Genomic DNA, 17,905 nt, shown 5'->3' with positions numbered 1-17,905 from the left:
ATCCACCCACAATGCGGGAGACTGGGTTCGATCCCTAGGTTGGGAAGATCCCCTGGAGAAGGGAAAGGCTACCCACTCCAGTATTCTGCCTTGGAGAATTCCATGGACTATATAGTCCATGGGGTCACGAAGAGTTGAACATGACTGAGCGCTTTTCAGTTTCTCTATAATGAGGGGATGAGTATATTTGTTTTCAGAGTGTGTAGGCTAAGAAATGCCTTGTGTGTGTGTGTCCAAAAGCTTTTTTTCAGCTTCAGATGAATGGTTTCTGATCTAACAGACTTTTAAAAAAATTTTTTGGTAAACAGACACAAAAAGCATGATACTCTTCTGTTTGTTCCATTTATTTCTTCATGGTTGTATTTCATTATTGTAATTTTCTAAATAATTTCAATTATAAATTAGTCTAGTATTAAAGTATAGGCCTTCAGAATATTTACTCTGGTTCTTTTTGCTTCTCATGCCAAGTTTGTCAGTTTACATTCTCTTAGTGATTAGTTGTTTATTTTCAGTGATTAAATGGTTTTATTTACCAAATGGTTAACCATATATTTATTCAGTATTTAGGATATTAGATTCTTGTGTGTCTTACACTGCACATTCCACCTGGCTGAAAAAAATCTTTAGTCATTATGTTTGTGAATGTCATTCACAAAGGAAGAGCATTGTATTCTGAAAATCAGTGACAAATGTTTATTGTAGAGCTACAAAATGATAATTTAAGAATATTATTTCTGAATGAGTTTGTTAATTGAAATTAGCTCTGACAAATGATCTTTTGTTTTTGAAGGACTTTAAGTGGAGTATACCCTAATTTATCACTCCGGTCCAAAGCTGAAAACTTGGTTTAAAAAGATATTATAATCTTTGTAAATTGCTTGAAATAATTGCCATATAGATTTAGACCAGGACAAATTGATAGTTTTAAAAATAGAGAGTTCCAGGTAGGTCACTTTTAATTTTCCAAGTCCAGATGAGATTTTTATTTGGTTTTCTTATCAGGTCATAAGATCTTGCTTGAATTCAGCCAGATCATTGGTTGGAAGGCATCAGAGTGTGTCAGGACGGTTGTTCTCAGTTGAGAGCTGTCCCTCCAAGGCTGGGACACACAGTTGCAGAGGGTGTTTGGGGGCTTTTATAGCAGCTGCTTAACTTTTCTGCCATATTCCTTTCACTTGCATGTGTGTTGTACTGTACTAAGTCTATCCTGTCAGCCATGTTCTTATTAGTTTATGATCTTTTTTGTGGTAATGTTTCTCCTAGTCTCCCATCTAATTTTTTCCTGAGAGAGAGTTTGCTGGTTATCTCTACTCCCTGGTAGGAATTACCTATATGATGACTATGTACTTCTCCTTCACTTTTAAATATTACAGTGGAGGCAGTGTGAATGATGAGATGTAAAAGACCCTTGAGTATATAGAATCCTAGTGGACACGTCCTATGAGAACCACAGGTGGTGTAGACAGGACCAGGACAAAGCCACTCTGAGGCCCGTGGCTCCTAATCTATTTTATTGTTTAAAAAAAACAGAAATAAATGATATTTATTCTTTATCACTTCTTTGAAGAAAGCCTACAGTTGATTTATAATTCTTTTTTGCTTTTCATCAGAACTAAACTAAAAGTCTTTAGGAAAATAGTTGCCCATGTCTCACTAATCTTTAATAGAAAATATTGTTCTGTTCTAGCATTTTTTATCTTAATCTGTTTTGAGTTATGAAAGATGCTGAATGAGTGTAGGAGATGAGACTGACATTTTACCTGGACAGTATGATACCACTTTAATTTATTAACGTGCAAGGGAAACATTAGTTTTTTCTTTTTTTAAACTTGAGTTTGGTATTTTAGGTAAAAAGCTACTACTGAAACCTAATTTTAATTCTTTTTTCTCTATCCTTCAGTCAGAAAACAGAGGTCACCACAGCGCTTCATGACATGGTAGACCAACTGGAGCACATTCTCAGGTGAGAAAACTGGCAGTCTGGTCTATGCTGATTAAAGACATCTGTCCAAGAAATGTTACATTAAATATGCCCAGTGGTCATTTCTACTTTGATCTCATATTTGTCTGATTCTCCTAGGAGTGAATGAATCTAATGCTAGCTTATCTCAGCAGAGTGCTACAGTAGTGGAAACATGAACTTTGAAGACTAGTAGCTGTTGCTGCTGCTAAGTCGCTTCAGTCATGGCTGACTCTGTGCGATCTCATAGATAGCAGCCCCCCAGGCTCCACTGTCCCTGGGATTCTCCAGGCAAGAACACTGGAGTGGGTTGCCATTTCCTTCTCCAATGCATGAAAGTGAAAAGTGAAAGTGAAGTCGCTCAGTCGTGTCCGACTCTTCGTGACCCCATGGACTACAACCTACCAGGCTCCTCCATCCATGGGATTTTCCAGGCAAGAGTACTGGAGTGGGGTGCCATTGCCTTCTCTGAAGACTAGTAGAAGTGTGTTCAAATCTAGGTGTTGTCACTTACTAACTGTGTGATCTTTGAGCCTATGGTTTTCTTAGCTGTAATACCTATAATATCTAACTCATGAGATGTGAAACTAATATTAAGGGCTTCCCTTGCGGCTAGGGTGGTAAAGAATCCGCCTGCAATGCGGGAGACCTGGGTTCTATCCCTGGGTTGGGAAAATCTCCTGGAGAAGGGAAAGGCTACCCACTCCAGTATCCTGGCCTGGAGAATTCCAGTCCATGGGGTCTCTGATACTTGGACACGACTGAGTGACTTTCACTTTCACTTTAAGCTTTTAAAGTACCTCACACTTAGTAGGTAAAGGGGAGGGTGGGATGTCTCGAAAGAACAGCATGTATATTATCTGTGGTGAAACAGACCACCAGCCCAGGTGGGAGGCATGAGTCAAGTGCTCGGGCCTGGTGGGCTGGGAAGACCCAGAGGAATCGGGTGGAGAGGGAGGTGGGATGGGAGACCGGGATGGGGAATTCGTGTAACTCTATGGCTGATTCATATCAATGTATGACAAAACCCGCTGAAAAAAAAAAAAAAAGAAAAGAAATATTAGTTCCTTCAGCAATTACTACTTCTACCAGCAAACAGTGTTTACTTTACTCCTTTTTTTGGGGTATACTAAAGGAGATCAGTCCTGGGTGTTCATTGGAAGGACTGATGCTGAAGCTGAAACTATACGGTCACCTCATGCGAAGAGTTGACTCATTGGAAAAGACCCTGATGCTGGGAAGGATTGGGGGCAGGAAGAGAAGGGGATGACAGAGGATGAGATGGCTGGATGGCATCACCGACTCCATGGGCATGAGTTTGAGTAAACTCCGGGAGTTGGTGATGGACAGGGAGGCCTGGCGTGCTGCGGTTCATGGGGTTGCAAAGAGTCAGACACGACTGAGCAACTGAACTGAACTGACATTTGATTGAATATTTGGATTATGGTAGTAACTAGCAATATTCTTTACTGTGAAAATGAAATATTAAGCTCTTTTGGAGACTGAAAATTTCCAAGTTGCTATTCAGAAAGTGTAATATTGTTTACTAGTGTTCATTTTTATATTTATATATGATGTGCTTATATGTAAGTTTTAAGTATTTACATTAAAATTAAATTTTAGTAATAATAAACTTTGTTCTTTCAATATATAGTTGTGGAAATTATAAATAATAACATCACTTGATAGTGTTAGTATGTAAAGTACAAGTATTTGGAATCTACTAATTTGATGTCTCTCTCCTCCCCACAGCCTCTCTAAAAATTGAGCATAGTTTTACAAAACTTAATTTGTTAAGTCAATATAGATTCATTCCTTACAAATCTGCATGGTTTCTTTTATTTCCCTAATGAAGTGGGAAGGAGCTTTCCCAAAGAGATACAGTATAATAAACATAATGTATTTCATAAAAAAATTATTGCTGCACGAGAAACATTATTTATTTCACCACATGTTCCTGGATGTAACTGTGAATTGTGTTCATAGTCAAATTATGCTCTCAGTACCTCAGGCAAACAGTAGCACCCTGTAGGTTTCTGGATGATTCACAAGTGTTTCACTGTTCACCTTAATTTACTAACCTTTTAAAAGGAAAGCTTTTCATTCCTGTTCCACTTTTACCTCATAGCCATTAATAGTTGATAAATGTTTAGTGTATATAATGTCAGGTGAAATGACCCATTAAACTTACCTTTATGAAGAGTTACTGAATTTTATCTGACCTATAATTCATAAATGTGAGATTTGGTGAGAACAATAAGATGTATATACAGTGGTGATAATTATGGCATAAGATATCCTAAGAAGATCCATATAAGAACAGGAATCTTATTTGTTTGTTTATAGAATGGATTCCTTAGGAAGATTGAGCCTTACAGTATTTCTGTGGTTTTCCAACTCTAAAATCCTTTGCTTATTACTTTTCTAGGACCCTTGCCTATAACAAAATACTCACTAGGATTGTTAAGAGTTAAAGCTGGGTATTGCAGTGATAGATTTGACTTATTTTACTGACTTTTTTTTTTGTTTGTTTGTTTTTTGTTTTTTTTTTATTTTACTGACTTTTGATGCTTTTAGAGTACAGCAAAATTGTGAAAAAGATTTTGAGATAAGGATATGCCAGGGTTTTAAAAAAATGTTAACTCATCCCAAGAATATTGTAATAAAAAGTCAGTAGGGGAAATAAAATTTGGTATATAGTTATTAGCTTTTCTTTGGCTAAGAATTAATGTAATGTGTGTAAAATTGGGTCATTCTTTGTGCTACTTTTTTGTTTTTGTTTTAAGTACTTAAACCTAAGTTCTACTTGTAGTTTAAGATTCTTAGAGCTGTTTTGTTTGGTAGCAAAGCATATTGAAAAGTTCTTTTTTACTTACAGTGTGTCAGAGATTTTGGAGAAACATGGACTTGAGAAACCAATTTCCTATGTTAAAAATACTCAGTCTAGCTCAGAAGAGGCACGCAAGCTGATGGTTAGATTGACTAGGCACACCGGTCGAAAGTGAGTAATTAACACAATTAATTGATAACTGTGCATGATTAGAAACAAATACTGCGGTTTTTTTTTCTTTTTCTGACTTCACTGGATTATAATTGACCAATAATAAATTGCACATATAATGTATAGAAGCTGATAAGTTTTGATTCACGTATGTACCCATGAAGCCTTCACCTCATCAAAATAACGTACCTAACCATCACCCCTGAAAGCTTTCTTTTGCTCATTTATAATCCCATTCTTCCTCCTGCTTCTCCCCATCTCCTGCCCAGGCTATCACTGATCTGTTTTCTGTCTCTATCTTATTTTGTATTTCCTAGAATTTGATGTAATTGGAGTTATAACAGTATGCTTTTTGTCTGGCTTCTTTCAGTCAGCATAATTATTTTGTGATTCATCAAGTTGTATCATGGATCCATAGTTTATTCCATTTTGTTGGCTGACTACTATTCCATTGATGGATTTACTGCACTTTGTGGATCTGTTCTACTTGTTGGTGGGCATTTGGTTTATTTTGAGTTTTAGCTTTTACAAATATAGCTGCTATGAATACTCATGCAGAAGTCTCTGTATGGACATGTGCTTTCATTTCCTTTGGATAAATTCATGAGAGTTGAATGGCAGGATCATATCGATAGATGGATGATTAACTTTTGGAAAAATTGTCTTCCAAAGCATTTGTATTGTGTGTGTTTTTTTTTTTAATCAGTCTTTTAGGAGAAGTCCATCCTTGTCAGTACTTGGTATGGTTAGTCTTTTTAAGTTTAATAGGTATTAATATGTTGTGGTGTCTAATTTTGGTTTTAATTCCTTTCTCCAAAGAGTAATAACATTGAACATCTATTTACGTGATTATTTGCCATCAGTGTATCTTCTTAGATCATTTTAAAACTGAACTTTTGTTTCTTTACTGATATTGAGTTTTGTTATATACTCGGGATATGAGCTCTTTCTTAGATACATGCTTTTGCAGAGATTTTCTCCCATTTGTCTTATCTTTTCATTCTCATACCTGTCTTTTGAAGTGCATATTTTATACATTTTGAGAAGATCCAGTTTATCAGCTTGTCCTTTGTTGATTGTGTTTTTGATGTCATATTATGAAACTTTTGCCACAAAGATTTTCTCCTGCCATTTGTAGTAAAATTTTTAGTTTTTCCTTTTGCAGGCAGATTCATGGCCCATTTTAAGAGTTCATTTTTGTTTATCATTCACGATATAGATTTTTTCTTAACACCTAAATATTCCAGCATCGTTTGTTGAAAAGACTGTCCTTTCTGTACTGAATTGTTTTTGCATCTTTGTTGACTATCAGTCATCCTTGTAATGGGGGCCTATTTTGGAATTCTTTATTTTGATCCATTGATCTATTTGTCTATCTTCTAATAACCATACTATGTTAATTGTTATAGATCTGTAGTAAGTCTGAAAATTGTTGTAAATTTATAGGAAGTCTTAAAACTTTCTCCTTATCTCCTTTTGGACAGTTTATTATAGTCATTGATTTATGTGCCTTGCATTTCCCTTGAAATCATCAGCTTATCCAGAGGAAGTGTTATAGTCACCATACAAGTAACTTGGAATCCTATATGTCATTGGCCATCTCTCAATTTTTAAATGAATAACTTAGAAGATTCTGACAATGTAAGTCTTAAGATTTCTTTACAGCTATAAACAGTTGGTCAGTATTTCCCATCATGTTGGCTCTACCTTAGAACACACTCTTCAATAAGAAAGTGTTGGTGCTGCTGCTAGATTACCTGCTGTCTTTCCATTGAATCTCTCAAATGCTTTTGAAGTCTTTGAAGTTAATTTCTACTTATGGCATTCTACTTACTGAGAATATATAAGAGAGCATGACCTCTTTCTTCAAGGTAGTCAACTTGAAATGAATCTTAATTTTTCACGTATGCTACCACGGCTTGACCTTCAGCAACTATAGAACTTTTTTATGCATATTCTAAATGGTGACAGGTTTCACTGACTGTGTCACTGATGAGGTTTTACCATCTTGAATGCTGTACTATTTTCTCTCTGGAAAATAACACATGCCTTCATTCCAAAGTGGTAACTAATACATCATGTTTGTATTCAGGTATCTCTCTGTCAATTTTCAAACCTCTTGTTATAGTGCCCCCAAGTCCTACTCTTGGTTCTTATTTACTGCATGTATTCTGAAAAGACCACTGGAAATAACATCTTATAATTTGTTTTAATTAGAACTTGTACTTACAGCTAGCCATGTGTGAGCAAGCATTAATACCATCTGTCCCGTGTTGCTGGTTTCCAGAAGAACAGCTGGGCATGAGAACTTGAATTCAGCTAGACAGTGCCCAGATCTGGTTTTATGAAGCTTGTGCAAGATGGACACTCAGTTTTTCAAACATTTTGCTACTTTTTTGCCTGCAAGCCAAATTTGAAAGAGCCCTTTAATTTTTGAAGTCCACCCAAAGAGTTCACATACCAACGTCTACCTAAGGGAAGCACTTCAGGGATTATCCTTGAAGACTTGCAAATATGTCAGCTTGTTTTATGTATTTATATGCTGGAAAAGAATGTATTCTCTTAAGCTTTATTGCATATGGGATAGAAATAATTGTTCATTTTGTGTAACAAATATAAAATGCTAGAAGCAAATTTTGTTTTTAATGCATAAGAAAGAAAACAATGCATGGAAAAGAAACATCCAGTTGGTATTTGACAAACACAAAACAAAACCTACCCTTTTCAAGCAATGAGATTCATGATTATATAGAACTTCAAAACTAGAAAATGGTTTACAAACTCATAGATAGTCAACGAAGATGAACTTTGAAGAGAGGTGGAGAGAATTATAGCACATTCACCCTCCTACCAGGCAATATTTGTGATGGTGTATGTGACGACAGAAAAACAGTGTGTTTGTAACTTTCACATTCATTCATTCACATTTGTTGAATGCTCTATTGTACCAGAAAAATATGAGGCGTGTCTTTTCATACATTCTCGTTTAAGTTAATCCTCGTAATATACAAAAAAGGGATCTGAAATTCAAAGAAATTAGTAAGTTTATTCAATTCCATATAGACAGTTGAGCCTGTTTTTACATTTAGGAAGAACCTTGCTTCAATTGTCTGTTTTATCCACAGTAATCTCTTCCATTCCTTATCATTGTCTGAGATGGACTTTAAGTTAGAAATCTGAAATTCAGGAGTATTAAATACTTGCAGTCACAGAGCTAGTATGTGAGTCCCTGGGGCATTGTTAACAAAACCTTTTCTGCTGCTGCAGAAGAACCTGAGCCATCAAATATCTAACTCTGTGACTCTGGAAACTAACGTGACATGGTATTTGAACAACTAGATTGTCGAGGCCTCACTGCTCGAGCGCGAGCATGCTCGATTGGTAAATTGCTTCTGCCCAGAGGAAACTGTCGATAAACTGGGGAACCTGATAAGGGCTTGCTATTTTGAACTTTCCCATGTGTGGTCACTGGCTTACCCTGAACACTGTGGCTGTGGAATTGTTGAAATAGATAGCAACTTGTGTGGGGAAGGAAGTGTCTTCGTAAGCCAGATAGGAACTGCAGCTGCCTTACAGGGCTCTGTCTTGTCCCACCTGGGCTGGCACCTTGGTGGAAGGAACCCCCGCAACACTGTCCCAGACTCCCTGGACTCTGCCGAGACTCCCACTGAGGGGAAACCCTGAGGCTGACCTGCTGATCAGCTGCGCTTCTCACTTCCAGACTCGAGCCGTGTGTGGCCTCTGTGGCCTTTTCCATCTGCACGTGTGGTTGAAGTTAAGAACATCCCTTGCTTGCAGTTGCAACATGATGAAGATGGAATTTTGAAATGCATTCTCTTGTCTCCAAGTGCTTTTTGTGCTGTATCGTAGCTGCTTTATCTTAGGCCATGTCCTTTATTTCACCATAGAAACTCACAGCTTGTATGTATGCTTTTGCCATAGTCAGAGAATGCTATTCCAGTTTTGTGTCTAGGCCGCCTGTGACTGAGGTCGCTCACAACATCAGAGATGTTGTGTCACTGCCCACCTTTTCCCTCTGTCTTTATTCCAAACTTTTTTCCCTGGAAATTCAAATGAAATATACTTCTGTTGATCATCTGGGAGCTGTGTGGCATATAGAATGGTGGTACCAGTTTTTTTACTTTTGGTCAACTGACAATAGCAGTTTTCTTTTTGCTTTTTCTCCCCCCAGGCAGCCTCCTGTCAGTGAGTCTCACTGGAGAGCGTTGCTGCAGGACATGTTAACTATGCAGCAGAATGTTTACACGTGTCTAGATTCTGACGCTTGCTATGAGGTAACTGGACAGATTTTAGTGTTTCCTTTTCATTTTAAAACTTTGGTTGTTAGATTTTGTTGATTGAACACAAAGATGATGACCAGAAGCTTCACTCTAAGTAATAGGACTGAATTATTGACGAATAGCTGGTAATTGAGTAGTGCTTTAGAGTTTGAGCACTGTCGTATCTACATTTCTGTTGTCTTTGTTCATTGCCACACATTTATTTAGTGGGTTAATTCTCAGCTGGAAGACTCAGAATTGTACATCAAGTACAATTGTATGTCAAGTACAAGCCTCTCTTGCATAGTTTTGGTGGTCACCAAAAATGACTTCATCGTAGTTGGACTTCCCTCATAGCTCAGATGGTAAAGAATCCTCCTGCAGTGCAGGAGACCTGGGTTTGATCCCTGGGTCAGGAAGATGCCCTGGAGAAGGAAATGGCATCCCACTCCAATATCCCTGTCTGGAAAATCCCATGGGCAGAGGAACCTGGTGGGCTGCAGTCCATGGGGTCGCAAAGATTGGGCATGACTGAGCGACTAACACTTGTGACTTGAGAAAGACTTCATGTACCTGAGAAAAGTCTCTCAAATCTGCCCGGTCTTCATCTCTGCTAAGTTGCAATAGCCCTCCAAACTTGTTCCGCTCCTTCCGTGTCTCCTAACTCATGCCGATTGAGAGCCTTCTTCCAAAGCAGACCTTTTCCTTACACTCTTCTTCTTAGAGTGAGCTGCTTATTCCCTGTTTACAGTCAGAAAGTACCCGTCATAGAAAGCCACTGGGGATTACCCTGTGCATTTCTCGCCGCTAACTCTCTCTACCGTGTCCCCTGGCTCCAGTGGTGTCTGATCTGTCCTGAGTCCCTCCATTCACCATGCTGTTCCCTGCTTCTGTGACTCTGCACATTATTCCCTTTGCCTACCTGGAATATGTTCCTCTTTTTTAAGTTTGAAAATTGACGATAACTTGTAGGATTCAGCTCAATCATGTCCTCTAAGATGCCTTCCTTTGTTCTTTGATATAGCTCATCTCTTGTGTAGCCTTTCTTTCAAATGTAGTGACTTGCGTGTTTCTATGTATGTTTCTTCTTTTTGGTCATTAGCCTATAGGCAGGCATTATTAGATCATGTTCATCTTCAGCTCCCCTAGTGCATATTCTAGTATTTGGCATACAAAGGGTACTTAAGGATGGCTAGTTGTCTAGGATTGTAACCCAGGAGGATCGAATCCTTATTTTGGAAGATATGTGTATTACCACCAAATTCCTCAGGCTTTGCATGGAAAAATGATCCAGCTAACCTATTTTTAATGAGATACAGTTCAAAGGAGTATTCCCAGTTGAATTTTCCTATCATATAAGCCATATCCAAATTATGGAGGATATTTCTTGTGTTGCTCTGCTCTGACAATCACGAAGCATAACCTGTTGATAAAATGAAAGTTATAAAATGGGTCTGTGTTTTATGAAATCGTATGTATTTTAATTCAAGGTGGTTTTAACAAAAGAGCACTGTTGAGAAATGAATATAGGCTGTTGAGAAATGAATAGTTTTGTATTTGAACTTCAAATTTTTATGTGCTTGATGGGTGTTAAGTTTATATTGATGATTGCAGTCTCCGACCATGCACAACTGCCAGTAACTTCCCCCTTGTATCTAAAGCAAAGCTGGAAATTCAGTTTCAGGAGAAAATAATCTGTATGCATTTGGGGCCCCAAATCTTAACTGTCATTAGTATGCTTAAAGTAGTTTCTAAGTGTGCGTAGCATTATTTCCTGTTATGTTCTGATTCTGACTGAAAAATTGGCATTAAATATATTACACTTGAACTTACTTTTGTGTAATCTATCATAACAGCTTGACATATTAAATCGTTTTTGTTACATTTTAACACATTTATTTGTATTAGGCTTTGATATTTTAACAGCTTTGTGCTATTAGTCTTTCTCCTTTGAGAAAACATTTTAAAGCATATTATAACTGTCTTAAATTGATTCTAGAGAATAACCCAGATTTGGCATTTTAAAATATTTTAGTGCTGTTTAAATTACGCTATATTGTCTTACTGACTTGTGGCCGTTATATTCGGTTTACCTGTCCTTGGAAATTAATTTGAAATCTCATTGGCCCAATTTTGATAAGGTGCAGGATTTTTATATAGCCTGTAGAGCAGAAATATGTACTGTTCATTTCAGCAAAACCTTTAAAATAATAGGAGTGAATTGTAATTTTCAATATTGGGCATTGACTCTCTGTGGCTTACCTGAATAAATCAAAGGAAAAGAGAAATTGTTACACCTAAGTCATTTTGGTCACCTGGAGTGAGCCATTTTCACCTGTTGTATAAGTGATTAGGGTTACTGCCTGATAATTTGCTTTCTGCCACAATATGTATTTTATAGCAGATCCCTTGTTGGAGATTAGTAATTTTATCCTTGCCAGTCATTTTAATAAAGGCCTGTCTAAAACTGCCTTTTCCAGAAGCTTAGAACAATTGCAAATAAAGAGATCCTATCAAAATTGGGTACTCTTCCTTTTTATAAGGAAACTCTTGCCTGCCCATGAAATCTTCTTTTCAGTTGTTGCTTCTGTTTCTGTCCTCATCCAACAACGGCGTGATAGGAAAGAGCAGTCCCAGGGACGTTCTCCCGGGAAGTGCTTGTGCTGATTATGTGTCGATATGATTAGTGTGGGCTTAAATGTATCTCTTTAATGAGACTTTTTTGGAAGAAGTAAATAACCTCAATTATAGAATAAATTTTATGTTAATTGGTGCTATAAGTTGCCTTGTAAAATACTATGGTATTTGCACAACTACCTTCCACCAAGTAGCTTCTGTTGTATTTAAATAGTTTTTAATTTGCAGATTGGCACAAAAATGTCACGTGGTGTATTGTCATTCTAGCGATGAGGTGTAAGGAGAACATTTGTACCTTAGGTATTAGTGAGACCGAAGGTCCCCTGGAGAAGGAAATGGCAACCCACTCCGGTATTCTTGCCTGGGAAATCCCATGGACAGAGGAGCCTGGCGGACTACAGTCCGTGGGGTTGCAAAAATTCAGACGTGTCTGATAGATTGAGCACGCACGTACACTTCTGAGACTGACTTTATGTGCTTTAAGCAGCCATTAATTATGTGTACCATATTCAAAGATTTTCTTTTAAAAAATAAAAACGTTATAGTTTAACCAGAGTGTGGGACAGTATGTCTAATGGACCTGATTTTAGTGAGTATGTACTTTAGGTATTTTACTTAAGTATTCATTATAACACATGAAAGTATGCTTACCATTAGTTTGTTCAGTTAAATTATTTCTTCTTGCTAGAAGAGAGTTTTTTTTTTTCTATTGAGGTGAAATTCACATAACATAAAATTAAGCATTTTCAAATATGCTTCATTGTCACTGAGATACATTCATGATATTTTGCAACCTCTACTTATAGAATGGAAGTATTTTTTAAATTTATTATACTTGGATATCAGAGCTTCCATTGTGTTGAGAATCGAGTCCTCCCTTTCTAAGCACTAATTCTAGTTTATTCTTTTCCTCAGATATTTACAGAAAGTCTTCTGTGTTCCAGTCGCCTTGAGAACATCCACCTGGCTGGGCAGATGATGCACTGCAGTGCTTGCTCAATAAATCCTCCAACTAGTGTAGCCCATAAAGGAAAAACCCAATACAGGGTCAGTTACGAAAAAAGTATTGACTTGGTTCTGGCAGCCAGCAGAGAGTACTTCAATTCTTCTACCAACCTCACTGACACCTGCATGGATCTGGCCAGGTAGAGGAACTCTGTGTTCTCCATAAGAGAGAGTGGGGTCAGAATACACACACTGCACTGTTGATTTTATTCTCTAATGTACAAAATATGTTATCACAAGTACAGAGTGACCCTTCTGTTTAGGGTACAGTTGCTTAGTGCTTGAGTATAGAAAGAAAACTTAATCACGTCATGAGTGTTCATTAGTTTATGACCTTTTTTCTCTAGCACACTTTTCCACAGTCATTCTAGCTGATTTTCTGTAAGGTTATACTTTTCTTCTATTGGAAGAAATTCACGTGGTAGCCTGCAAATCCGGGTTCTGGAAACTTTTAGCACATTAGGCCATGTCTGTGTCCTTTACATGGCTTCCAGTCTGCTTAGGGACAGGGGACCTGATTAGATAATAAAACCCAAAAGTCCCTTCTAAGTGGAAAACTATGGACTAGGGATTCTATTCGTCTCTTGGCCTATTGTATAGGAAAGTTAGCATTCCTTTTTCTTGGTATTGACTCTTAGGAGCTTTTTTTTTTTTTGCATGTAGATCTTTAGCCCTTTGCCTCTCTTAATGGCTTAACTATGTTGCCAGCTTTATATTATATATATAATTTACCTTTCAAATGGCTATTTAGAATTTCTAAAAATTGTAATTATTATTCTCTTCTCTTACATAAGGTTTCTGTCTTTTGTGTCAGACTTTGAAAGACCTGTAATTCCAAAGATCATTAAAGTCATTTTTCATATTGTTTTCTTACTACTTCAGTTGTTTTATTTTTGCATTGAAATTTTAGGCTTATTTGTATTATTTTGGTATAAAGATTGTGTTAGTTATTTAGTTACTTTCCCTCCAGTGACTAGTAGTTGCTTCAACTCTAGCAAGACTTTTAAAGGTAACTTTTTCCCCAGTGAAATCTTATCACAGAGTCATGTTTTCTCCAGGCATGTTATTAAACTTGACAAAGTTGTTTAAAATAGTTAGTAAATTTTTTCTCCTTTCCCAGGGGATAGTATTTCTATTTCAGACGATGAAAATATCAAATAGAACAGCCTTTGAAACTGGGAGTTGTGTTTGACCTAAATCTTCTTGACAGATGCTTCTAGAGATCATTTTAAAAACTATACTTGCAGTATTTTCCTTTCATCCATCTCCTTTCTCCTATGAAAGTGAAGTGAAAGTGTTAGTTGCTCAGCCGTGTCCGACTCTTTGCAACCCCGTGGACCATAGCCCACCAGGCTCTGCTGTCCATGGAATTTCTCCTATAAGGACACACTTTAATTTTAAAAGTGTAATATGTGTATAACGTTGCACCAACTGATTGTCACTTGTTAGCTCAGATACATTTAATTGTTCAAAGTTTTATTGAAATAGAAAATAGCCATCCATTCTTTTAAATTATTTTTTATTTATTATTTATTATTTATTTATTATTTGTTAACTAATTTTTTTAATTGAAGCAATGCAGCCATGAGATAAAATATTCAAAAATACAGAAAGATAGCTATGGACAATGTTTTTCTCCTCATTATAGTTCCCCTATCTTTAATGCTCTCTATATTTTTAATTTATTTCCTGGGTATCCTTCTGGAATATCTTATTGAATATTGCATTCTTCTTTTTTAAGTCACAGGTGCTTACGACTTGTACACACCTTTCTCTGTTTTGTTTTATTCACTCACTATCTATATATAGGGTTTTTCCATGTAAGTACATATTGGTTTGTTGCATTCTTTTTTGGTGGTTGTAGAATATTCCATTGTTTGACTTTTATTTAATTTATTTAATTAGTTCCCAATTTAGTGTATTTTATTTCACAAAGAGTCTATAAATTCCTAGAGCTGGAATTCCTGTGTTCAAAGGTAAATGCAGTTGGAATTTTGGTAGATACCATAAATAGGTTATATACTGTTTCCCCTTGAACCAGCAGTATGTGTTAGTGCATATCTGATTTATTTATTTATTTTCATTTCTTTTTATTAGTTGGAGGCTAATTACTTTACAATATTGTAGTGGTTTTTGCCATACATTGACATGAATCAGCCATGGGCTTATCTGATTCAAATGCCCTAATTTTTGCAATAAGAAGATAGGCCTATATCTTTCCATTGGTCATGTAGGTAGACACTGGCCTAAACATCTTCCTGTGATGGTCCAGGATCTTAGCATCATTAGCTCTTCATGGCCTGATCTCTGCCTGTCCTTTCTAGTCTCATGCCTCACTGTTCCTCTATGTGCATCTTTCAGAAAATAGGTTTGTTGTTAACTAAAATTTATCAAGTATGCTTTCTCTGAGTTTCACGAAATTTGCTTAAAATCCTCATAGGTATCACAAATTCTTAGGTTATCAAATCACTGTCACTTACATTTATCTCAGTACTGCGTCACCAACTGATTGTTTCTGATCAGCAGAATGTCTCTTGTGCACTTTGTTAGGTTATTCTTTTTTCCTTTGAGAGAGAGAGTTGTGACTGAAATCAAGACATTTCTGCTTTCCTTAGAAGAATAACTGGAAATTATCTGAATTCTGTCTCTTTGCTTAATCCTTTGTATATCATCGTTATCTTTGGAGTCAACAGTAAACAGCACTAAGCCCGGAGCTAACATATCTTGCTTTATCCTCTGATACCGTACGTGCTGTAACCTGTGCAAATTGCTCACCTCTGAGCTTCAGTTTTGGCTTCCTTGAAAAGCAGGTGGTGATATTTCTCTGTCTCACAGGCTTGCTGTGAGGATTAAGTAAGAGATCAGAAAGCCTCTAGCAGAATACCTGGAAGGAAGTTGCTGTCTGATAAATGTGTTGGATCTCTGTGTTGTCATTCATAGAAGGGCAGTTTAGCTGAACGTATGCTACTTTTCCACTTTAAAAATGATTTTGTCCTAGGTGCTGTTTACAGCTGATAACAGATCGACCCGCTGCCATTCAAGAGGAGCTCGATCTTATCCAGGCCCTGGGGTGCCTTGAAGAATTTGGGGTGAAGATCTTGCCTTTGCAAGGTGAGTTTTCTACTTAACTGTTACACTTTTATTAACTTATTTTGCATAAATTCACTAGTATTCCTGTTTAGGTGTCTAAATAAAGACATTTAATCCACTAGCAATAGGTTCTGCCCTCTGTCCCATTTTTCAGTGACATTAGTACAGCGGTGAGGCTGTTGGATAAAAGCAAAAAGAGAAATTGGGGATTACAGATGAGAGTTTCACAATTACAGATGAGAGTTTCTCGTTTACATCAGTTTTGGATTGAAATTTATTTGTTTCAATTGTGTAATTTAGAAGTAGCTCTAAATGATAATATCTTATTTCTTCTTATGCTTACTGTAGAATGTTCTTTAATTGAATCCGCATTTTTTTTTTAACAGAGGGAGTGACAGGAAATTGTTTAGAGTTAAATTACTAACAATATGTTAGCATTGCTCAAGTTCTCTTACCTGAAGGTGGAAGTCAGATTAGTACCAGCCCAAACAAGTCATCTGTCCTTTTGGGACAGTGGGCATCTCCCAGTGTCCTGAACCTCACCTGATAAGCAGGAGGGAGATTTTCTGTTGCTTCAGATCCTGGACCTCAGTGCCCTGAATGAAGTGAGTGTGTTTGGTGATTCGTGGTATGCTTGGCTAGTTTCCGTGTAATCTCTGATCTTTATTCTTGAAAAGATTTTTATCTTTTTTGTTGAAGTATAATTGACTGACAGTGTTTCTGGTGTACAGCAAAGGGCTCTTATCTTTATTCTAACTCTGGGAATGTTCAGAATTGGGAGTGGGAGAGGTTTAGCTAAGTTCTTTTCATCTCTGGTTTTTGATAAATTTTCACTGGAATTGTGTCTCTGGTGTTTTTTTTTTTTTTACCTTCTAATATCATTGATCAGTGATAATCTGTTACAGGTTTCTTGGTGTGTTTATCTTCTGAGATAATTTGAGTCAGATGGATCTTAGGGAATGTCAGCCAGTGGAGACATTTTCGTGTGGATTTCCACTGTAGTTTTACTAAAAATGAAAGTTCTGCTTGTCAGACAAATTTCTAAGATTTTTTGAAAGTTGGTATTACTAATATCTTGATTATTGTTTGAAAATAATAAGTATGTGATTGTAAATATCCTGCAGTGTCTTAAATGGCTATATTCAAGGTGATTGTTAAATTGTTAGAAAAGTCTATTCACTTGTACCATTCATGTAATTTTTTGAGCTCAAACCTTCTTTAAATTGTGAGGATTAATTAGGGTTACCAGCAAGCATTTTCAGTTTATTCTCAAATGTCTTAAATCATCAACCACCTCCCCCCAAACACATATTTTTAATTGAAGATTTCAATCACGAGAGAGTCCAAAGTACTATGAAACTTTTGTCCTTCTTGTATTTCTTGTTAGGTTAGGTCATTATAGCTTTGACTCTGTGTGTGTTTATCTTTTAGCTAGTTATTTAATCCAAGCAGATTGAAAGAATACAAAAAAAAAATTGGTTTCCCAAATGCTACTGAAGTTTGAAAATTATGTTGACCTCTGGTTTTTCTGTGGTACTCAATTCGCAATATTTGCAAATCAGCTGATGGATTTGAGTACCTTCAGCCAAACCGGCCACCTCGCCGAGAAACTTCCTGACTGAGGAGAATCTTAGGAAAGATGTTGCTTTCTTGTCCTGACAGTTTTTCAGTTTGGTATATTGATTTGGAGTTTCCTCTTAGAGTGACTCCTGGATGTGGAGATGGAATATTCCTTTTCTGTACTGTTCGTTGTATTTATGCCACAGGTGCAGTTTAGGTGTAAGCTGTTTTCATATTCATCAGTAATACTGGATCAACAAAATAACTTGATATTTAAAGACTTATGGTCCAGCTATTTTTTTTAAATTGTAGTCAGTGTACAGTAGTTCACTTTGTCACTTTGCTTTGTTTTGATGCCCTTCTTTGCTTACA

At 36.7% G+C, this 17,905-nt stretch overlaps 1 protein-coding gene across 1 annotated transcript in view; it reads left to right on the top strand.

The window, feature by feature from the left end:
* The window catches only part of NBAS (NBAS subunit of NRZ tethering complex), a 312,486-nt gene that overhangs the window by 136,097 nt on the left and 158,484 nt on the right, over window positions 1–17,905 (top strand). The window contains exons 27-31 of the mRNA XM_065928602.1: window positions 1,901–1,963; window positions 4,839–4,961; window positions 9,154–9,256; window positions 12,794–13,023; window positions 15,882–15,994. Of these exons, the coding sequence (XP_065784674.1) occupies window positions 1,901–1,963; window positions 4,839–4,961; window positions 9,154–9,256; window positions 12,794–13,023; window positions 15,882–15,994 (632 nt within the window). The remainder of the gene's footprint in view (window positions 1–1,900; window positions 1,964–4,838; window positions 4,962–9,153; window positions 9,257–12,793; window positions 13,024–15,881; window positions 15,995–17,905) is intronic.

Source organism: Muntiacus reevesi, chromosome 3, assembly GCF_963930625.1.
Source record: "Muntiacus reevesi chromosome 3, mMunRee1.1, whole genome shotgun sequence".
Taxonomy (NCBI): Eukaryota; Metazoa; Chordata; class Mammalia; order Artiodactyla; family Cervidae; genus Muntiacus; species Muntiacus reevesi.
This window is presented reverse-complemented; position numbering and strand designations above follow the sequence as displayed.